Source organism: Parasteatoda tepidariorum, chromosome X1, assembly GCF_043381705.1.
Source record: "Parasteatoda tepidariorum isolate YZ-2023 chromosome X1, CAS_Ptep_4.0, whole genome shotgun sequence".
Taxonomy (NCBI): domain Eukaryota; kingdom Metazoa; phylum Arthropoda; class Arachnida; order Araneae; family Theridiidae; genus Parasteatoda; species Parasteatoda tepidariorum.
In genome coordinates, this window is record NC_092214.1 from 22,901,545 (window position 1) to 22,926,333 (window position 24,789).

General features: G+C 30.0%; 1 protein-coding gene across 2 annotated transcripts; it reads right to left on the bottom strand.

Moving 5' to 3' along the window:
* Positions 1 to 4,478: 4,478 nt before the first annotated feature.
* Positions 4,479 to 23,631, bottom strand: LOC107437525 (uncharacterized). 2 transcript variants are annotated; one of them, XM_016049561.3, is made up of 7 exons: positions 23,066 to 23,631; positions 20,069 to 20,962; positions 18,564 to 18,660; positions 15,477 to 16,103; positions 11,256 to 11,337; positions 9,354 to 9,510; positions 4,479 to 4,647 (listed from the first exon to the last, which is right to left on the bottom strand). In XM_016049561.3, the coding sequence occupies exons 2-5, from the start codon at positions 20,939 to 20,941 to the stop codon at positions 11,303 to 11,305; spliced, it is 1,632 nt and encodes a 543-aa protein (XP_015905047.1). In that variant the 5' UTR covers positions 20,942 to 20,962; positions 23,066 to 23,631; the 3' UTR covers positions 4,479 to 4,647; positions 9,354 to 9,510; positions 11,256 to 11,302. The 2 variants fall into 2 exon arrangements, with proteins under 2 accessions (XP_015905047.1, XP_071043432.1); XM_071187331.1 differs by lacking the exon at positions 23,066 to 23,631 and adding an exon at positions 22,918 to 23,048.
* Between the last annotated feature and the right edge of the window lie 1,158 nt (positions 23,632 to 24,789).

Here is a 24,789-nt window from a genome sequence, read left to right on the forward strand (position 1 = left end):
ATGTCCGAGAGTTCGCGGGTTCGAACCCCGCCGGCCGAAAACTCCCCGTGTAGTTGGTGACTGATGCACGTTAAAGTTCTGTCGACTCGCAAAGTCCTCCATGTTCCCATAACAAATCAATACCTCTCAGGTTACTGGATTGGAGATCGATCGTTCTCTGATTCGGTCAAAATTACGATCTGTGGATGAATGAATGAATGAATGGGTCCGCCTTATAAACAGGTGTGACGTATGATGCGGCAGAAGTCGAATTCTTGGCCATAGATGGCGCCACTGAAGAACAAGAATCGCACACTCTGCCTTAAATTTGCTCGGTTTCACCAAGCAGGCTTGCCCGAGTGGCAAGTGGCATTAGAACCAATCAACCAACAATTTGACGGGGTATTAAACATTTGTTCACGTTAAGAGAAATTCATTTTGAGCGTGTTCACGTTTACAAAGTTCGAAGATAGGTTGTGTATATACATAAAGGTTTGTTCTTTCATTTCATTTCTGTTCATTTTCAAAAAAGTACCTATAACGTTAGAATTAACATTTATTTACATTTAATTCGTTTTCAAAGGCCAGACTAACCGGTTAAAATTTTTCCCTTGGGTAATTAAATGAGTTCACTTCAAAAGCGTGTTCATGTTAAAAGTATTTTAAGGTATTATATTCATGTACAATTTGATGGGGAATCGAAAGTTAGTTCACGTTAAGGGAAATTCATGTTAAGCGTGTTCACGTTAACAAAGTTCGAAGATAGGTTGTATATATATGTTAAAAGTTTCTCACAAATTTCAAATTAAACTTGACATGTTAATTTTTTTAAGAAAAAGTACCTCTAACATTGGAATTATTATTTTGTATTTAATTCGTATTCAACGGCCAGACTCTAACCAGTCATTACATTTCTGTTAGTTAAATAATGCTATTTTTTTCCCACCGGGTTTTCACTTCCGGAGTTTTTTTCTTTCAAGTTTTCTTCCTGTTTTTTTTTATTTTCTTTAACTCCAGTGATGTCTAATATTAAGCAGATATTTTTTGACAGATCTATGGTTGATAGTTTAATTACTGATAATTATATCTGAATTAATTTTGGTTGATTACGTTGTTATATGCAAGCGCATGAAAAAGTGTTGCTCCACAATACGTATAAATACTAAATACTTCATAATGTATACAATATGATGTATTATTCTTTGAAGTATGTTCTGTAGGGTAAAATATTTGAAAGCATTCGAAATAAGACATTTAGTGATGTTAAATTTGTAAAAAAGGAAAAAAAAAACTATAGATCTTTTATTTGAGTCTTATTTTTTCGTTTCTTTCGAGAACAGGCGTTGTAGCTTAAAGAAAGATACTTTGCTAAAATAAGATTTTCTTTACTTTTCAACTGTTTCTTTATTAAACCTTTGAAAAGTTAGGCTTGAAGACTCGGTTGTGGGTGGAAGATAAACTTCTGTGAAACTAAAAGTGCAGAGAACTCTTTTAATCAAATTTGAAGATTTGGAAAAGACATTTTTATCAACTCCAGGAATAACCTTTATGTGGGTAAGTAAAAAAACTAGAATTTTTAACCTAATTATAAATAAATCGGTATAGGAATAAATTTAGTAGCAAGATTAGATTAGGGAAATGAAACGCTTGCAATGTAATTCGTATGGAAAAGTTTTGCGAGGTATAGTGCATAAATGTTGCATGTGCTTTCAATTTGTACTGCATCCCCTTATACTAGAAATAAATGAATTAGTTTTGAACGATAAATTTAGTTTTTAAAACCATTTAAGAATGAATGTATTATAGTTTCAAGAATAAATTTAGCGAGCGAAACTCAAATGAGCTTAATTTTTTTAAGGCACAGCTTTTAAATTTTGTATACTCTTAAATTTGTTCATTTTATGTTTACTAAATTAGGATGAAATTTTTTTTCTTCTTTTAAATAGGATTGGATGTTGAGTTTTGCAAAAGAGCAAGATCAGCGTTATTACACCACAATTGAACCATATTAAGGAGATTTTGCAAGGCGTTACGTTGTCCTTTAACTAAAGATGAGTTTCACAACGCGTGCACGAAAACTTCCTTGCGAATCGCAGCGTTAATAAAGGGTAAAAAATTAAGTTTGCATAAGAAAAACGCTTTGCGAAACCCCGTGTATTCTATTGTAACGGAATCCAGAAGTGTTTAAAATTAAGCCTGAAGGGGGGGGGGAATAGGCTGTAATATCGTGCAACATTTCATTCGTGAGTTTTTAAATCTGGAACACCCCTCGAATTTACGAAAATTGACAGTTAAAATCTAATGCTCCCAATACTTTTTTCTCTTAAAGTTCTTTTACTACTCTATACGTTGGCTATTTTTCTGAACTGCAGACCAACTTCAGTTTTTTCCCCCTCCCAATTTCATTACGATTGTGAATCCTTTAATATCACTTAAATAGCTTGTGGTAATAATGAGTACGGTTATACCTTATTTTTCAAGTAGACAGACTCGTTACCGAAAAGATTTTGTTTCTAGCATTATTTATAGTTAGGTAAGAGACTGCCTGGTCAGTTTCTTGCATCTGGATTTTAAAAAAAATTAAATTTTAAAAAATACCTTATGAAACAGTATTGAACCGCAAAAACTTGCAAAAATAAATAAAAAAGTAAAAATTTTTTATCAAGTGGATCTACGGAACGGTATCTTATTCGCAATTCTACTAAGTCAGGTCTTGAAGAAGTCAAAACTAAATTAGAAGTTTCTTACTACGAAACTAAATCATTCAGCTTAAAATAATTAATCTGTCATTTCAACTGAAACTAAAAAAATAAGGATTTTGATGTTTATTAATTATTGAAAACCATTAATACACATAAACAAAAATCTATATTTTCTTTTTGCGATACAATAAATTTCACATTTTTCCCAGTTGCAATAGAATTTGTTTAATCTTACTCTAAGTGTACAGAAAATTAGGATCGGACATGTGTAGTTTTATACATATAGTTAAGTGCCTTGAAAGAAATTGCATTTCTTATTATCAAATGAAAGCTTATGGCATTTTTCCTACTCTTGAAAATCATTAGTGGTGTGGTATTGATATCGCATATGAATATTTATTTGCAACATAAACATACCTTATTGCATATAACCTTGGCAAACTAATATACATATGTTAAATATTTGGCAATCAATATTGCTACGTTAATTCAAGATGGTGTATCTTAGTTAAATTAATAATTTTTAATTAAGAATAATTGAATTGATTCAGCTAAAAATTATTAATTTAACAAAGATACACCATCTTGAATTAACGTAATGATATTGATTGCCAAATATTTAACATATGTATATTAATTTGCGAAGGTTACATATAATGACGTATTTTTATGTTATAAATAAATATTCATATGTAGTATCAATACAAGGGGTCTAATTCACTTTTGTTTGTAGATTTAGTATGTTTTAAATAACAGTAGCGTACTTAAATTTCCAATAAGTTTATTGTTAATCTCATTAAAAGAAATTCTTTTAAAGCAGTTTTATATTTTCAATATGGCACTGATTTTGTACGCTTATTTTAAAATATTGTTTCTTTTTAAAGAAATATAAAGTCAAAAACTAAAAGAAGTTATATACTGGCCGGAGACATTTTTCCGCATGTCTATTTTTGCATAGTTATGATGACCACGATATATTGTGGATTAGTACAGCAACGCTTCCTAATTGTTTTCAGCTATATAGAACCCTAAATGATGAACTTCTTTCGGTGGAACCCAAACTTTATAAATACATAAACGTATTAAACAATAGTGTATTTTTTTAAGATTATTAAGACTAATGGATTTTTGAATGGGTTTTATCATTTATAATCTTTCATTAGATTTTAAATCCAACAGTTACAATTGAACTCCTGGAGCTTTGTCTAGATTAGTACTGAATTTGCTTTTAGTGTATATACAAACTGAAAACTAATTAAATAACCCGAATTATGGTTTTCTTTGAAATGAAAACATCAAAGAATTGTTATAAATGTTGAAAAATGGTTATTAGGGAAATATATTTCTGTATGAGAAAATTTAGTAATTTAATTTGATTTGAAAATTCCGGTGGGAAATACGTATACAATTTATTTTTAAACACATGTCTTTTTAAATTTATTTAATAAACTTTTATTAAAAAATTATGTCTCTTTTTTTAAACAGTGTCATTTCTATATTATTGGCATTTCAGTTAGAGTAATTTCACAAAGGCAACCGAAATATTAAATGTTTCATTGATTGAATTTAAATGCAATTAAAAGTTAAAATCATGGTGGGTTAAAAAAAAAACAACTATGGGAACCCCATAGCTATTCCACCAAACCTTAGGGTTCCGAGGAACACCATTTGGGAATAGCTGAAGTAGAGTAATAACTGATATTGAATTCTTTAGAAAAAATTGTGACCACCTTCCACGTTTTAGCCCAAAACCATCAAGATAAAAATATGTAAGAGAATATAAGAGGCAAAATAGACAAATAGCAAAATATAAAATTTATTTTGCTCAAGAAATTTGGGTACAGAGGTATACAATTTCACTAGTTAAAAGTACAATAAACATGCTGTTTTAAAAATCTTATAAAACCAATACGCATATAAAACTATCGCCCTGACAAGGGCTTGTCTTTTCAGTCCTTGTGATGTCCTATTAAAAAAAAAAGACAATGTCAAACTGATTGTTCAAAAATCAGAAGTAAAATTAGCATAATACTACTACATAAAGCAGATACTACATAAACCAGTGGAGTACTCATTAATTTTAAGTAATTAAAAACTACGCTTAATGCTTTTTCCTCAATTCATTATGGAAACAAATTATCGCTATTTTATAAATTTATGAATCAGAATTATTTGCTATTATTTTCCAGTGAAAAAAATATTAGGCAGATATTTAATTGAATCACTTATTAAAAATATTTCTTCAGCATTTGTATTTTAAATTATAAGCATGTAAAGAAATTTATATTAAATTATGATATAATAAAAGCAATAACAAAGTTTAATTAACTTCTTTTGTGTCTGTTAAGATGAAATCTCAGTTAAAATTAGTTTCTTTTTGATAAACTAGAGGACTCAAATCTACCGAAGCTCCGTGGCTGGAGAAAATGCAATTTCAATAAATTCCTCACCGCTGCAAACAGAATTTATTACGATACATCATCGCCAAATTAAATTTATCTTGAGTCAAAATTTCAACAATTTTCAGACTAGCTAGACTAATTAAATTGAAGTTCTTTGTTGGATGCGAATACAAGTTGAAGTAATTTCCTGTCCGCTACAAGTAGAATTTATCATATTATAACCAAAGAGTTTATTGTAAATCGAAATTTCCAGCACATTCTGACAGGTTAGAGTATTTAAATCCAAACTGAATTCTATTTTATAGTCCTCAATTCTACGATAAATTAATGTTAATTCTACAAATAGAAATATTGTTAATTTTTCGTGGAATTTCTCTCGAATGAAATTTATTGACAATCGAAAAATCGACCATTTTGACCAGCTGGAGATCTCAAATCTCACATGGATTTCTGCGACTATGACAATGTAACTTATTAACAAAATAAGTTACACTTTTCGAAATGGTGCAATCAAAATTTTTCAATTTTGTCACCAATCCAAATTTTGCCAGCAGACAAAACTGAAATAAACAGCTAAACTAAAGTGAAAATAAAATTATATATAAAAAAAAAATAATTATTTTAACGTAAACTAAAAAGGAGAAAATAGTTATATTTTGCTAGGCCTTAGATGTAAAATACAGACTTATGATCACTATTAACCCCTTTGTTTTCAGAAGTTATGAACTCTACTTGTTCTGTTTTAAGAATGACGATTTTCTCCCTTTTAGAGTACTTGGAAAATAGACTAAAATTTTATTTTATGTAAATTGTTAGTATAAATTATGTAAAGATATTTTGTTTGGTTTATTGTGTGCAAAAATTACAAATTCGAGAGTTTGAGTTAGGTTTTAATTTAATTCTTGTTTCAACATAATTTGTGCAATAAAAAATGAAATAAAAAACTTTTAAATAGGCTAATTTATTACAAAATAAAGGAACAGAAAAAGTGCTTGTAAAAGTATGGAAGGGAAAGTGATGATTTTTTCAAGTTATTTTAAAGTCGTTCAGAATAAATTTATGATTATCTTTAAAACGGACTGAAAATTGGACAAAATGCTGTTCTGTAAAAAATGTCATACGTAAATGATAAAAACGGAGATACGATCAAATCTAATGTAAATGATCATTTTACGGATAATGTTAAAATGATTGTGGGGTGATATCCCTAAGGAAAGTGATTTGATCAAATCCCTTAATAGTTTATGTGAAGAGACGCAATAAACGAATAGGATGAAAATTACAAACAATGAATAAACATAAGGATTTTTATTTACCCTTTAATTTAAAATAGCTTGATAATTTTTTTTTTATTTTTTTTATTTTTTTTAAACGAACATTGATGAATTGCAATGATTCACATAATTTGAAATCTTTAATTCATAAATTTTAATAACGTTATAAAAGATTAATAAAAATATTAGCGTATTGAATGCGGGTATTGACAATAATTGCTGTTTATTATTTTTAATAATCGGATTAATCAAATTGGCTCTATTGTCCGGTTTATTCTACACTCGGATTACGAATACATATTATATCTTAGGAGTAATTTGATTTCCTATTTATGAATACACATTTTAAATTTTTTTTTGTAACTAACAAAAAAAACATTAAAAAAAATTAGAAAAGAGGACTAAATGCAGAGATAAATAGCATAAAAACTATTTTAAATTGAAAACTTAAAGTTAAGTTACTGGAACATAGAATATTTAAGAAAAAAAAATCTAGTTTAAAAAAATGAGTTAGTTGCAGTTTAATTTATACAACTAAAATAAACTTAAGATTTTCAATTTTTAATAAATGTTAGTAATAAAATATTGCTACTAGTAATTTAAGGCTGAAAATGTTAAGCTAATAACATTTTACACGTTAACGTTTTGGAAATATGAAAAATATATGTCCAATTAATAGCTTGAAAAAATTTATACAAATTTATGTTGGACTAAATTTTAAATTTCAGTTTCGTCACGAGGTTTTCTGAAACTAGATAAATGGTTTATTTTACAAATAACTAAAACTAAATTTGATGATAAGCATGCATACACTTTGAATAAATAAAATTTTACGAACTGAAAACTTCATTGTTTAAGAGGCTGACTACATCTAGGATTGCTTGTGGTAACCAGTTTAATAAGCAGAACAATAAGATTTAAAAATAAATGTAAAAATACACTGGTATTAACTACGACGTCAGTTTAATTTTTAATACGATTAAAAGATGGCAGCATGAGCGTAGTTGCAAGCCTAATCAATGAGGAATTCAGATTCTAACTATTAAAAAAGTATTTCTTCAGAGATATGATTTAAAAAAAAAAAAAAGCTATTCTAACTTCTGCCATAATTTTTTCAAATATTATTTGATGCTTAAGATATATCACGATAATTTATTTTCTTTACTCATAAATTTGATCCTAACAATTTAATTCATTTTAATTCAGAGATCAGACTCATAAGATACTTCATGAAATACGGTCAAAATATTGCGAAAAATGAAGATGCTGATCTTAAAAGCATTTAATTGACCAATAATTTTACTTTTCATGAAATAAAAAAGTTTTTATTTCGAAACTTTAAAATACAGATTGCGGGATATAGATGGCGCCATTAGAGCTGACTTTTTCTACTATCCTTAAATCAATCGCTATAATAAAAAGTCAAATTTAATATCAAAATTTTTAGTTTCAACTGAAGAGAAAGAATTAGAAAATAAATAGGAAAATAAAACAAGCTATGCGAAATTATAAAATGCTAATTATTTATTTGAATATTAAAATTTATTTTTGAAAATGCAATAAGACTAATAAAAATCTAGCTTTATTTAGAAATTCAAACTTTTTTTAAAATCTGTAATAAAGAAAAAGATTCCCGTTCTGATAAATTTAATTCTACTACAATATATTTGAGCCTTTTTTTTAACACCATTAAATAAATAATTCTAAGAAACTGAATCGGTAAGAGAGTACCTGATTAAAAACTTGATTCATTTCAAAAATTCATTTTTCTTTATTCATTCTTTATTTGCTATTTACTTTTTAGTTTTAGTTTTAATCAGGTATTTATTTAATCAGGTATTAAAAGTGTATTTTGCTATTTATTTTTAATCAGGTAAGACAATGAATAGATTAGTGATATAGTTTTCAATGCATATTTTTAGACTAAGTATTGTTTGTAAGTAGTCTGTTTTTAATTTATTCTCATTACAGAAAAAAGAAAAATTAAAAAAGAAAAATGATTTTTTAAGACTATAATTATATTTATTTGCAAGACAGTAGCATTTTTCGACGACTTTTAACTTCATCCTGACAGGGGGGAAACTATGACCTACAGAGGGATAATTGCCCCTGGTGCCACCCTTGAAAATTTAGGGAAAAAATCCATCATGTGTCCTCTAAAGAAAGTAAGTCAGCTTTACGATAAGATAAACACCCAGAAAAAGTTTTTGTAGAAATATGTAATTCAAGTTTAGATTTTCCTTTGCCATGAAGGAGAAAGAAGTGCTAAACTGATTTATTCGCAGTTTCATTATTTTCTTATAATAGCGAAAAATAGGGAAATAAATTGTTGGAAAAGAACAAAACAAAAAATTAGTTTCTTGTAGTTTATGGAATAAGAGCCGAAGTACGCTTAACTGCTGTAACATTCGCTGTTGCGCACTTGAAGTAAGCAGATCAGTGTTTTAAACGAAATCTATCCCCAAACAGAAAAGATTAAAAATTAGAGTTGCGGAACATGCATATATAGGAAAGAAAAAGGAATTTACTTTCGTAAATCAATTAAAACACTGCATTTATAGGATGCTGTTGTTGAAAATCGAAAGTCACGAGTTTGATTACCATTGAAAATATCCATTGTAATTATCAATTCTTTTGATTCATTTAACAGTGAGCTAACTGTATAGCTAGATTGCATAGTATTACTATTATTCACTAGTATTACACTAAATAAGATAAATTATTTCACCTTTGCAGTAAAAAATAAGGATATCAATTGTCCGGGTGCATAGAGTCCATAAAAAAAGTTAGCGATATTTCCTAACAAATCAGTCAAATTTCTTTTTATTAGTTTTCACTCAAAAATTAAATTAGATACTTCCGATATTATGACTAGATAGTTATTTGGAAGATGCCGCGATAACAAATTAATCTTAAAATCTTATTTTCTTAAATTTACCACAACTAACTTTAAGGACTGTATGAACCCTGGAAGTTTTAGTGGAAATAAGATTTACCTTTATTAGTGCTTAAGAAATGCTGCTTCCAACAACCCAAGATCAGTTTCTGCTTTTGTCTTGATGTATCTATTTTAAGACAGTCTTTGTAAGAACACTTCTGTGCCATCATGGCAACCAAGACAAATTGTTCAAATTGAAAGATTGATAACTTAATCTGTAAAAATAAGGGTTTAATGATCGGAAATTACTACAGAATTAACTTTTTAAATATTCAATTTATTGCTCCATATATCTCTATAAATTATTTTTAAAACTAGTATTCTAAGTATTATCTGGAATCTAGAACTCTGGATACATTTACAGAGCAATAGTAAGATTTCTGATATCTTGTACTGAGAATTCTGAAGATTACTAATAATTCAAGGGAGTTATAAATTGCTCTATTTGATTTTAGAGAACAGCATCGAAAACTTAGTATTTTATTCCTTATTTTTACACAATACTTTTAAGATAAAAACAAAATTACTAGCTGAAGCTGGTATTTGTTACAACGAAAGTCCAGAAGAATTTTAACTTTTTGGGACTGTTCTTAAATACTTATGCAAAATAAAGAGGTTTCTTTTTCCATACATGTTTTGCATATGCATCAAAAGTTTTTTTTGGAATTTCAGAGAGATGTCTCATTTGAGGAAATAAGAGTTACAGCCCTGGCATCTATATTTTAGAGTTCATGACAATGTCAAGTCACATTTTCAAATTGTTTAATAGACAGTTTAAGAGTTTTTGATAAAAGAGAAAAAAAAAAACAAACGAGATTTTCAAGCAGACAATAAGATGCTTCAGTGTAATGTATTAATCCTTTCAGGCAGCATTTAGCAAACACATTTTTCCTACTTTTTCTGTTATTTTGTATTAATTTAAGTCAAAATAAGTGAAATATATTTAACATTTTAATAATTTATAACTAAGAAATACAGCACAAAACACTAGATGTTTTTTCAGTATTAAAGGTAAATTCTTCCGAACAAAACTCACTTCCGCACAATTTTTCAAATTTGCACTTATTTGAACCTAAGAAATAGTTATTGAAATTTCCTTAATTTAAAAAAAAAAAAAAAAAATTCTTTAATATAAATGAAAAACAAATTTCAATACTTTTTCGAATTTTACATTTTAGTACAATTCTGATAATCTAATAGATTTTTTTAAATAACTATTAGACTGCTTGTTTAGTTAACAAATACTATTTTACTTGTAATTAGAACGTCAGAAATATGACATCAAAAGGGACACTGGTGTCCCAGTGTCAAAGGGTTAATCTAGTGCTAGTGGAAGTTCTAGAAAATTATAAGTATCCGCCTGGAAGCATCAATAAGCAGTAGGATATAATACTTTTGGCAAAAATTTGACTTGTTACAATATTTATCCAAGCTATTCAATCACAAAATTTTAGTTCCGGTAAAAGTCTGATCTAATCAATCTTGAAGGCTAACTACATAAGATACCGATTTAAATCTAAACTTCGAAGAAGCAGATTCATTTAATATTTAATAAAAATAAACGATTTATTGATATCAAATAAAGTTCACTACCACAAATAAGTCACATGAACTAGTTTAAAGGGGGCGACATTGTATTAACTTGGGGGCAAAATTAAATTTCATAACGCGGAAGAATATTTTTAGGTCAAACGGCAGATGAGTTCCCCGGGCAACTTTCTCATTTTATTAAAGATCAAAGAATAACAACGCGAATGAGGACGGATGAGAAAGAACCGGTTATTGTCGCCATTCATTATTTTAAAACTTCTTTGATGAGAAAGCAAAGCTCATCTAAAGAGTTTCTATTTTTAATCCTGTCTGTAAAATATAAATTAAAAACTTTTATACTAATATTTGTTAACAGTTGTTCATAAAAACATTAGCAGTAGAAAATGAAATAGCAATAGATTTTACTTACGTAAAGTTTGTCTCGTATAGTAATTGCAGTTTCTCTTCAAAAACATTTCAACTAACAGATCGTTTACATCTGAAGTCATGAACTGAAACAGAAGTTAAAATTTATATGCAGACAAGCAACTGGATTCAATAATTTTCAGACAACCGTTTTCTTTTCTCTATAAAAAATATATTCGCATCTAATATTCGTATCCAAAATCAGTAACAGTTAGATTAGATAAGAAGTTCCAAAACTTTGTACACTTTGAAAAACAGAAAGTTTTCTATATCCACTTTCAAAAATATTTCTTATTCACTTTTGAATTACTTAATATCTTTATGATTACACGTGGTGTTAAGTTCTAGAAAATTCCTACTGACCAATGCATTTGACTTTCTATACAAACAAGTTCTTGCGTAAATATAATATTCCTTCAATATATACTTTTAGACTTCATTTTTAAGGCAGTCAAAAAATTACACATTAATGGTTTTATAATTAGTAGAGGGGAAAAACACAATATAAATTTGAGGCACAAATCTAGTTTACTTAGTTTCGATAATCAGCAACAGGAACAATATTACAATTGAAATACTAAGGAGAGTTACTACAGCAAATAGATATTTTAATGGCATTCGAAAATGCATAAAATGCAATGTAATTCCTAGAAAAACTAAGTTTTATTATACAAATATTTATTATACAATATCAATTTTAACATACGCTTCTGAAACCATGATCATATCTTGTACGGATGAGGCTATGTTGGGTACCTTTGAAAGATTTTGAAGTATTTTTCGAGAAATTTAAAGAAAAAAAAATGACGCGTGGCTTAGAACAAATTTAGAGTTTTATCATTCATATAATGAACCTGACATTAACTTAAACGACAAATGAAATGGGCAGGCCACGTAATCAGAATGGATGAAGACCGTACCACAAAGAGTTCAATGCTAGACCAGTTGTTAGCACACGAAAAAAAGGCAGGCCGAATTTGAGATGGCCTGGAAAAAGACCTTTTGGTCTTAAAAACTAAAAACTGGAAAACGCTAGCAGGAAAAGGTTAGTCTGGAAAAAAAACTTAAGACCAAGGCCCCCCTTGGGCTGTCGAGCCATTTATGATGAAAAACAAGCTTCATTTCCAGATTCATAGAAAGGCATGAACGAAACTATCAAAGCCTATTTGATTGCCGGAGGAAATAGGAATTGAAAGCATATTATTAGAAACACTAGGTTTCAGTCAAACACGTTTGGATATTTCTTATCTACCCTTTCATTAGTGATTATACATATTTCGATGACTTTATTAGTAGCTTGCTTAAATATTAGTTTGAGACTCATGTGTGTCCTGGCATTTTCGACCAGGTTTCTAAAACTGTATATTAAAGGCATTGATCTCTGAACATATTGCATTTTGCTTATCGATACTTGAACACGAGATCTAAGAACAATGCTATCTGTGAAATCGACTGAAGCTTACTGTTCATAAGACACGGGTAGAGGGCCTTCGATTAAAAAGTTTAAGCTATTACTTCCTTGAAAGACATGTCTTAAATACTTTAAGGAAAGAAAATAATTTCTTCGTCCTGAGAGTTTCCTAAAAATGTAAGATCGAATAAGCCTCCTCTTACATTGAAATTCGAATACATAGTGCTTTATTAAAACAAAGAATTTCATTCAATTCAAACGCAAAATTTAAAATTTATTAAGACGGAAAAATTTCCAGGTTTCTAATAAGTGTTAAAATCTTGAGTAGAGCAGTGAACGTTTAAAGCTTGTAGTAGTTCAATGTGAGTATCGATTTCACTATAAAATATGTTCAATACTAGTTTACCAAATAAATCGCTACTTTAATTAACATGTTATGTATACAGTATTAAGAATGTATACGAGTTTTTGTCACAAAGCAAAATTAATAGTTTTAAAATGCACTCAAATAATCTCAGCAAGTTATTACTGTTCCCTCAGACAGATTACAACAGACATTTAAAAATTAATTTGGTAGTAAGGGTTCTCATCACGGCTTTATAAATCCTTAAAAATATTTAAAATTTCACCAACAATATCTAGTGTCGTTAACTTTGAATAAACTGTTTAAACTTATCAATCTGAAGACTGCACCCGAAATTAACAAATTAAAACCCACTGGATTATTCAAAACTAAATCCCAATGAGGCTCCAAACTTGCAAATCTTAAGAATCTGGACAATTCTCAAAACAAAAGGAATTACCACTCCAAACGTAAATATTCAGCACTCTAAATAGAGACATTACATGGGGCATATATGTATGAATGAAATAAGTAGTGTGACAGGGAAAAAAAAAAGATTAATATTCTTGTGGGGTCATGGTATCCATGTTATCTTGAAAGAACCTTAAGGTCTGGTTTCTTAGGACAAGCGCCTTATCTGGGTGTCAGCGGGACGTTGACGTAAAGCTGACGCCAAAAAAATACTTTTTTGTTAGCTCAGCCTGAGCAGTCGGTCCAACGCAGACATTATCTCNCCTTATCTGGGCGTCAGCGGAAAGTTGACGTAAAGCTGACGCCAAAAAAATACTTTTTGTTAGCTCAGCCTGAGCAGTCGGTCCAACGCAGACATTATCTCTCCATGCGCATGCGTTCATAACGTAAACAAATATTTATTTTGAATTTGTATTGATTTTGTTATTGTCGACCAGTGTTTTAGAGAACAAATAATGACTTTGTCCAAGAAAAAACACATTATAGCTGAGCTAAATGAAGAGTGCTATGTTTAATGAAAAAGCTATGTTTATTGTCAAAATCTTGGCTGATTTCAATGTGCTGTTGGATGTTGTCCGCGATTTCTTCTGTGGTTAACGTTACGTTGTAATCCAACTGCAGTTGAGTTGGACGGCAATTGTAGTTCAAGATGAGCGTTCGATGACGTATACTATCAAACTCACAAATGGACCAATCAGAGGTTAGCGCTGATTTCCAGCTGACGGCGTCCTGTCCTAAGAAACCAGGCCTTTACCGACTTTATATGATTTAGTTTTGGTTTGCACAATGTCTGCATAAAATTTTGCACATAGTTTCTGCACGGTACTCAAAATATCAAATTAAAATAGGCATTCTAAATAAAATGTTTGGCAACTTGAAAATACAAATTTCTACAGAAGTTGCTTTACAGATTCGATAAGACAGAACTATTAATTAAAAGTCAAACGGCTTAAATAATATCTAATTTTAAATGACGTTTAAGATTTGGAAGTAACCTTGTTTCCTTACTATGTTGCCACAAACGAACATTCTTAACAAGTTATCAAATTGAGGCTTGCACAAGACCCGGAAAACCATATATTTAGTCAAATATAAATATTACGTTCTTTACATTGAGTATGCTCACAAATCGATGGCTATAATGGTCCTAAATGACGCTATAAGCCATGATTGACCAAAAATAAGAGAAAACAAGGAAAATTTAAGGGTGACATGGTCATGACCTTCATGACTATATAATAAACTAAGAGGTCTTTTATAAAGTTAGATGTAGCTGAATTATCATGCAATCAATAAATATAATACGCTATCTATATGCATTTATATATCTTTTATAATAATTGGATTAAGGTCTTAAATCAGTTTAATGCATAAACGATAAAGCAGACTAGGAGAACTATTATGTTGGTCGTAAGTCTGGGTTTACAAATCTGTCGCAGAGTCACTGAAAATCGAAGCTAGAGCCCAGTATTTTAGTTTAATTTAAGTTATTAATATGCTGGCTCCAAAAAGTTGGTATTAGAAATTTTTTAGATCCTTCGTAGTAAAAATAGTCAAGAGTATTAACCCTGAAATACTTTGACTTTCTGCACGTGACTAAGTATAAAAAGCGTGAAAACAGTAAGCTACTTTTTTTACGTGACCCGTGAAAAAATCTGCCCTTGAATACTGACACTTTCTGAAATACATCGAGCACATCAGAGTAAACACTCTACTCGCATGTCACCCTATTTTGATGAAATCGAAGCAAACTTGACTCACGCGCAATTGCGAGAAAGGTATTTCCATAATAAAATACTCAATTGCTTAGAGTAATTTAAAGATTTCCTTTTAAAACTAACTAAAACAGCCCTTCGTCATTTTGATTTGAAAAGCAAATTTCACACACTGCTAACACTATCGCTAAGGTTAATTCAAATCATTTTTTTAGTGATATACATACTTTAAATGCATTAAATTAGAAACCTTATATAAAATATTATAAATACACAAAATCTTACCTCGTTTATGAGGAAGAGGAATTTTAGTATTTGTTTCTACACATTCTGGTAAAGGCTGCCAAAGACTATCTTCGCTATTCACAAATTTCCACATCGAGTCCTTTTCACAGATCTCGTCAAATATATCATCTTCCGAAGACGATCGGGATACAAATCCACTGTCTGAATCATCCCAAGATCCGCTTCCATAATATGACTTGGAATTTACGGCGTCCTTTTGAAGAAAAGTGAACTTTTCTTTTGATGTGATCAAGTTCGAAGCATAAGCAGTTACTCCAATGTCAACATTTGTTTTATAGTAATAGGGATCCCAATCACCCATTTTATTACCACAGAATTTTGGAGCAGACTTCAACATCATGTTTATCGGCTCTGTTTTCTTTTTTGAATACAGCTGTTCTGAGGAAACCAAATCAACCAAATCTTTAAATCTCGGATTTTCTGATAAGTCGGAAGGTATTTTTACTGAATCTTCAACGCCATTTCCTTTCTTTACTGAATCGCACCATATACTGCAAGGAGGGTCACAGACCTCTTTCTCTTCATCCACAACGAAAGGGGTTATGAATTTGTCTGTCGTAGGAGTTAAGCTCTTCCGAATCATTTCTTTAACTTCAGAAGACACGTCTAAATATTAAAAGAAAAAAATTACAATTTGAAAAGGTCTTAGCAACGATACAAATTTTAAAAAATCATAAATGGAATAAATAGTGTAAAATTCAAATTATTTTTACGTACAGTAAAAAAATTCGAAAAAATTACTAGTGGGACCTTGTTTCAAACAAACTATTTTAGAAGGTTGAATATTGTGTGCAACTTGTTTCTTGAAAGTAAAGTTAAAATCTTGCCAATCTTATTTTATTAATAATTAAACTAATAACGTAGAGTTGTGACGTCACTTCGCTCCAACTTTAGCAGTGACTTAGAATTTCACTTAATTTTGTGATTTGTTTATTTTTCATTGAAGCATAGGCAAGTCGAAAACTGATCTAATGAGAAACTGAAGCACGAATTACAATTTTACACCGGAACAGTATGATATTTAAGGGAAATTTTTAAGATTAGTTCGTTTTTTTTACGATTGTTTCGTTGTTTATAAATTAGCTCATTCTACAATGGAGAAATAAATCTAGCAATAATTTAAGTATTTTCAGAATTCTCAAAGAATTTCAAACTCATCTAAGTTTCCTTAACGGGGGAATTTTATATGAACGCATTGTTTCTTTTAAATTTCTAAATTTCAACTAAACACAGAAGTATTTGTTTCATTAAAGTTTGAATGATTCAATTTTCCAATTCAAAGAACAACGATACCAAATTGAATGAAGCGAAAAGTTGGAAATTCATTTAAGGGTATAAACTTATATATTCTTTAAAATTTATCAGCTTACTAACTTCGGTAGTTGAAAGTATTCGAGGTAACAGTCAAGTAAACTTAAATATGAATATTCCATATAGAGAAATTTAATAAAGATCACTTTCATTCTTTTTTCATAACAGTCGTTGAACACCCGACCTAAATTTGAACTTACGACTACCAATGTTCAACTCCGTAGCCTTGTAATTTTTAACCTAATCCAGAAGACAAGGAAACTCCTGGATAATGTATTGGGAAAAATTTGCCTTCGTGAAGAACTTTGAGGAAACTTACACGCATTTAACGAAAACGACGAAGATTTGCACTGTTAGCTTGACGGCAAGGGAACTAAACCATGATCCATCTATCACTAAGAACATCTTACGTCAGCACTGTGGTTGGTGCTAGCCGGGTGCGGAATTCGAACCAACCAGCTATTGCCGGGATTCGAACCTGGCTCACCTCATTGGGAGGCGAGCACCATCACTGAGCCAACACGTCTCGATCACTTTCATTGCATAGATTTGAGTCCTTAAACGCACAAGGTTGACGCATTTCAAGGAACTATCAGAGAAATATTTCAGAATACAAAGTTGTAGGAGCATTTTCCCACCAAATAGTTCCGAGATTTGGATATTTCTTTAAAAGCTTATTGACTATCCATCCTATTAAACTTTTCTATAATAAAACGAATTTTCAGTTGAAGCAATTCTCATGCTTTATTAAAAAAAAAGTTATGTAAAATTAAAAACTCTTTCATCGCAAACCAAATGCTTTACCTCAAAGATTTACAGCAAATAGATTTATCCTTTAGCAAAAATCGCAATGAAAAATGTAATTAATATATAGCAGCGTTGTTATGCCACCAAAAAAGAAATAAAAAGAATTCTCAAAGCTAGTGTTGCTACTTAACATCTGCTTATTAAATACTCACAATAACTAGCTAGAAAATTTTTACAGGAGATTTATAAAATTACTTATCAGTATTAATTTACGACAAGAGTGACATCCCAAGTCAAAATTCTTGATGGTCCCATCAAAAAACTGATAGTTTATGTTGTTTCAGTGCGATCCAACATCATTTGATTGTCACCATCATCCAACATTTTCCATTACGTGTTCCTGATTTTTGATATGCCAACAAACTTTCATCATTCCATGATAGAAAATGCTATTTTAATACCATGATGGTTAACCAACAAGAGAAGTTTGACTCTCATGGACCAACAATCCATGATGATCCGTGATGGTTCAAACTATTCATTTCTATGATGGTTTAATGGGAATTCTTGTTGGTTCTTTGGAATATACCATCAATTTCGGTTCAACAGAATTGTTAAAAACCAATTAAACAGAACAATTTCGGTTTTTTATGTTGGATCATAATAAATCAATCCGAATTCCTACATTGGGATGGTGGTTGTTCATGATCGTCCCAACATTTGATTTCTAAGATACTGTGATGGAAATTCGTTATGGTTCAACATGAACAAACCTTCCAAAACAAGTTTCTATTCTTTCGTTGGACTATCATAATTCAGTCTGAATTCCTACAATTAGGTGATGGTTACTTATGTTGGTTACCATCAAAAAATATAATGGTTCATGATGGAATTGATGGTTACCATCAAGATTAGGTTGGTCAATCAATGAAAAACAATCAAAAATTTTGAATTTGGATTGAACAGATAGTCAAGCAAGACTTGAAACAAAAACTGCATTAAGATTACCTTGTTCCTGGCTCATTTCTGTGACTACCAAAAGGGGGTGGTCATCGTCATCAAACAAAGTTTCCCTGTTCTGTTGAGAGAATGGAACATGCGAGACCTGAAAAATTATAAATTTAAACTACAATTTAAACATATTGAGGCATTTAATTTTCAGGATTTCACAAATATGCCTTATTATCTAAAAAAGTATAAGCACTGGCCAGACTGTTCATAACCAAAATAATTTGAGAGACTAGTTTCTTTACAAAAAATAATCAAATTGAAAGATTTTAAAATTTTTACGAACGTTTCGATTTTTTTTCAAATTATATAAACCTTGCATGCCTAAAAATAAATATTTTTTTTTTAGTTTAGAAAAGTAGTTTTCCCAGATTACTTTGTGTTGGAAGGTTTATGGGTAACTACCAGAGACTTCATACAATAGGCAGTTAAATTTTGTTAATAAAATTGGTTTGGTAAATTTTACAATTTAAGTTACCTTGCGTTGAGCTTAAAAATTATCACAACGTTTTCTCAAGGGGAAATAAGAAATAAGACACCGTTGAAAGAAGGAATTTAATGCATTTTGTAATCAATTGCGTCTAAAAACTATTTCCAACATAAGTAAAGAATTTAAGTTATTTTGTAATACACTTGCGTACTTTTCAGCTCTTTTTGGAAGAAAAAAAAATACAGCACTCATTGTAATCAATGCATCACTGATATTGCATTGTAACCAATGCGATGTCAAGCTAGATCATACTTTTTGAATTATTGCCGACATAAAAGCAAAATTAGGAAATTTTTGCTAATCTAAATGAATCTTATTTTTGGTCATTATCCCTGCATATAATCATGTATACCAAAATTTATATTCTCTTAACATAAATTTTTATTTTAATATCACTACTAAGAGAGTCAAATTTATCTAAATTTTATTTCATTAAAATATCACTTAATCTGTTATAGTTTTCTTAATTTTAAAAACAGAAATGAATTTAAAGGTATTTGACGTTATCAAGGGTAACTTAAGCCGCCTCCAGGGTGATTTAAATCACTTTGGTAGGTTGAATTTAGGACACTGATTTCAGCAACATTGTTTCGAGTATGATAGTTAATTTAATCCTGCCACAAGTTAGTGAAGTTTCGGATCACGTGCCTTAAAGACAAGCTTACGAGTCCTTATACTTAAAATTATTTCATTAAGCCAACTTTAATTACCAGGCTTTAAATTTTCAGTTCTAATTTCTGCAAACGACTTCAATCCATTTATGGTTAGTTTAGTTTGATTAATTTATTATATTTCCATTTTTTTCAAAGTTTTAATAGGGTACTTTAATAAGTAATGAATTTGATTTCGCAAATAGATAAGAAAACCATCTATTTTCTGTAACCTAATAAACGTAATTTATTAAAATTCTAAAAATTTAACATGCTAAGTAAGGCTATAAAGGGCATGTGTATCCTTTAATAACGATACATTAACATTTTATTAATTTTTTAAAACCTAAATAAGGCAAACTTACTTTTGAAGGGCTATCATCCCAAAATGAATTGTAAAAATCAACTTCATCCACTTCCTGGTCCTCGATTCCACTATCCGTATCTTCTTCACACTTTATGAGTATGCTGCAAATTCCCGATACAATAGTTTCAAATTGGTTTGTAAGAGTATCTACATCAGCTACGTTACTTGTATCCACTATTATATCTTCAAACGGCTGTTCATCCACAAATCCATGATGCCAATTATTGGTCAAAAGGAACTCATTGCCGTTAGTACTTTCAGGATAGTGATTAAGATGTATCTCTTTTTCTGAGCACGAATACTTGTAGAAAGACACACCAAAGAAGTCTGATGGGATTGAATATCCAAATATAGGCGGGCATTTGCATACTTTTGAAACGCAAGATTGATTCCACAACTTGTAATCCGATGCATCTACTGACCATACTTTATCTTTCAAGGCATCAGGACGATTTGTTAGAGATAATAGCGGTCGTTGCGCTTGCTCATGTCTATACAAACCCCAAAAAGCAACCAACAAAAATGGTAGGTTAGGTGTTTCAAAAGATTCAGGTTTCGTGCGTTTCATGCTAAGCTTTGATCTAATCTTGCAAAGATCTGATATCGGTCTTACAGAAGGGACCTTTGTGAGTTTCTTGTTAATGTAAATCTGGATTTTTACTTTGTCAGAATGAGCCAGTTCTTTGAAGCCTATGGAAATAAAATGTCCCACGAGTTTCGCCAATTCTTCATTTGTTACTGTTGTTTCACCATTTGCTTTCTTTTTCTCCCATAGTTCTGTAATAGACTTTGCAGCCATTTCTCTTATGACTTCCGTTTTTCGATTTGGTATGAAAGAAGTGGCATATGGGTTTAATCTGCTCTCGAACATCGTGAATCAAATACTTCAAGACTTGAAAAAAGATAAATATTATTCTAAGTCATAATTTGTATTAAATGAGAAATGTAATAAGCGTTACGAGATAAACTTCAGTTCTACCAGGACGTAGCTTCCCCAATATGATCCAACTCAATTCCAATAACAAAAATTTTTCTGGTTTGCGACAAAAATTAGAATTAACACTTGATGGTTAATTACTGTGAATTTAATGACTTTGGCAAACCAGAATTCTAAAGCAAACTTTGCAGTCCAATATCAAAACATTGCGACGAGTACGTGCATTTTTTCATTAATGAAAAAATTCTTATAAAAAAGTTAAGTAAAAAAACTAAGTCCAAAAGGGTAAGATATAGAATAAATTTATGAATTCCAAAAGGATGGCACAGAGAACTATTTAAATTTAAAAAACATTAAATTCTGAAAAATTAAAATGTGAAGGGAAAAAAACTATTAGGATGGTGCAATTTTATTTACAATGCGTATTCTAAATTTGCATCGTTTTTCTAACCAACATGGTAAGAAATTGCCTTAAAATCCCAAAATTGCATTGCTATCTTTCTGAAAAAAAATGGACCAGTTTCCTATTTTATTCTTCAAATACATGAAATACCAAGCACATTATATGGCTTTAACGTATTATATATCAATTTTTAAAATAAAATATGCTCGCAGTTCTGCATTAAAAATGAAATTTGACTAAGATCTAAATTATTGACTATTGAATTCTCGTTAATGGTTGAAATCTGTAAAATTAGAGAGTTAAACTTTAGGAAGCTGTCACATATAAAACTGCAACTATTGATTTACAACATACGTTATTGATTGGTTATTTTTTTTAAATAAAATAGATAATTTCGTACATTAAACAGTACAAAAAATACAAATAACATTGTAAATAAAATTTAATAATGGAAATTTTAGTTTTGAACATCTCAAAGTAGTATTTTTGTATAAGAAAAGATGAAAATTTATTTATATTGATTGCAAATTTTGCACTACCATTATACAAATTGATTAACTATTGCTTAATGCATGAGAATATTAGGTTTTAAGAAATTTGATTAATTATCGATATTTTAAGATACAAATCTTTAGGTAAAATTTTTTATACAGGCATACAGTGGAACGAAAGTTATTTTCGGTCAAAAATTGGATTTTCAAGATTGATATTTTCAAGAGTTACTTTAAGTATCTATTTGTTGCAGTAAAATGTCCAAGGACTATGATAGTGAACTTTAGGTGTTAAATAACAAGTTCAATAAAATTCTGATAAAGTTAAACTAAAAAGATATTGGAAAATAGAGCTATGTTTTTCAGAATAAAATAACCGTTAACAATAGATATTTATGTGAAAATTAAATCTAAAAATTGTATTAATAACCTCTTTCATACTTAAATAAATTTTTTTTTAATATATTTTACGAATTATGTAATTATTGGCATATTTCTATATTATAAACTCAAATTTTATCTTTTGTAAGGATTTACTTACTAAAGGTATATCTTAGGTATTTTTATTTTTTGTACACAAAAAGGTAGAATGAATGAAATTTACAGATCTTTGACCCATGTACTTTAAGAGTAAAACAAATTAGCAGCAAATATATGGCGATTCGGTTAAAGTATCAATTTTCATAATCACACAGATTTATTTTTTAATACTTTATATTTCATACAAATGACTACAATATGAATAAAATGTTTCAGTCTTTTATTTCTCTATTAAAAGGTCATTAATTTAAAATTAATTTTTAACTTTCATATAAATATTCATCGTTAATGTTTACTTTATTCATATAAATATAACTCACTTTCCAATACTATTTTAGGTAAGCTTTATCTGAGTTTTATTGCATTAAAATTTAACAGCAAAGTGAAATTCATTATCATAGTCTTTGGACACCTTACAAAAAAGAAAACGCTTGAAAATAATTAATTTTTGCTTTTGACGGCTGAAATCTATTTACATTTCACAGTAAGGCATAATTTGCTCAGAAAACTAGAAGAGTAGTTTAACTTATTTTATAAACCAAATCAATCCTATTGGAGTTACTAATATTCAAACTATTTATAAAATGGTTGAAAAGAGCATTATATAAGTGCAAATTAACTCACCAAATGATAAAAATAAATCAACATCCAAGAGATCAAGGGTTGTATGGAATAATTGAAAAATTTTGATTATAAAACTTTTAAACTTTCAAACAAATCAGTTCACTTCACTGCATGTATGTTACTTTTCCAATTTATGTTCAGGGTTCTTCCACTAAGCGTTTTAATCAAGTAGTGGGTTTGATTCTCAGTGTAATCCTAGGTATATCCTCTTTTCGTCAGTTTCTATAATTTATATTTTTAGTCCTTTCTTTTGACAAGGGCCTATAAATCCTTACTATTATTGAGAACACAAGTCTGTAGATTTATGTATGTGGGAATAAATAACTAAATAATCTACATTCTTGGTTATGATAGGATATTGCTCCAGGAAACATTTTGTGGTAATAGGACTTTTAATGTTTTTGAAGTATGGCTGTCCCACCAAATGTTCAGAGGGGTCATTATTGCGGTTTCGTTAACCTGTAAGATTCTTTCATTTCATATATAGAATGTATTTCCGTAAATTGCCTGTCTGTCTTTCAATTTGACGTTGACTTGTAATCCTCATTTTGTTTATTTATTGCTACAGCACAAATTTGTAGGCTTGTGTGCTCAATTAAGACTTATAAACCTTTATTAAATAGAAGGACAGAGAGCACAATGCAGTGAAGGACAGCACGAATACCCATCCAGGGTAACAGCGGGATTCGAACCCGCTACCTCCACGCTTTCAATAGCGTTTGGCGGACAATACCTCTCGGCCAGGGAGGTTTCCGCCTCCTTTTGTATTGAGTACAGAAGTACTCAATTCAATGTAGGAGAAGTAAAGTTTGTCCTACTTCAATAAAGCGATTATATGATATTGGGTTGTCCCGTGCAGGACCTGTCCTTTTGCCGAAAACCAACACGAACTTTCCGGACTATCCGGACTCCGCCAAACATTTTGAATCTCGTTTGAACGCTGGATTTTCTAATCTGCAAAACATATCGCTGGTTCAAAACTAAAACGACACTTCTGCACTCACTTCTCACGTTATTTCAATGAGAGGTGAATGCAGAAGTGTCGTCTTAGTTTTGAACCAGCGATATATTGAATTCACAGGCTTGTATATTTATGTAAATATATGCATATAAATAACTCACTTTCTAAACATATCTTCTCATCAAAATTGTTCTACTTTTACTGAAAAAGCTTTTTATGGCAAAGGCTGTTGTGGGAGTATAAGCTAAAACCTAAATGATTAAACGAAGTTCAGGCACGTCTGAAAATTTATGTACGAACAAAGGAAGAATATTGAAAGAAATAATTTAAGTCCAGAACTGCGAAAAGGAAGGTTGCAGGTTTGTGTTCATAATTCACAATTTTATAGCTGGATTCATTGCAAAATAGTAGAGAAGACAGCAGGTTCGAATCCAATAGTTACTCTAGGTTTGTTTAAATTTCTCCACACACAGTTATTTGTACTTCCTGTCTGTTGTTCGTAAGAGAAAAGTTTTTCAAGTGCCCCAGCTATAACAACCTCACTGAAGTTTGCAAATTATTAACATAATTTACAAATTTAATATATGGCACAGAAATACATACCACACAATAGACCAGTAGTACCCAACCTTTTTATCACCACGGACCTGTCAACGTTTGATAATTTTTCCGCAGCCCAATGGGGGGGGGGCGTTGATTGTTTATATTTCAGATTATTTTGATGCATTAATTTTAATTTAATTGTACTTAAACATGCCTTCAA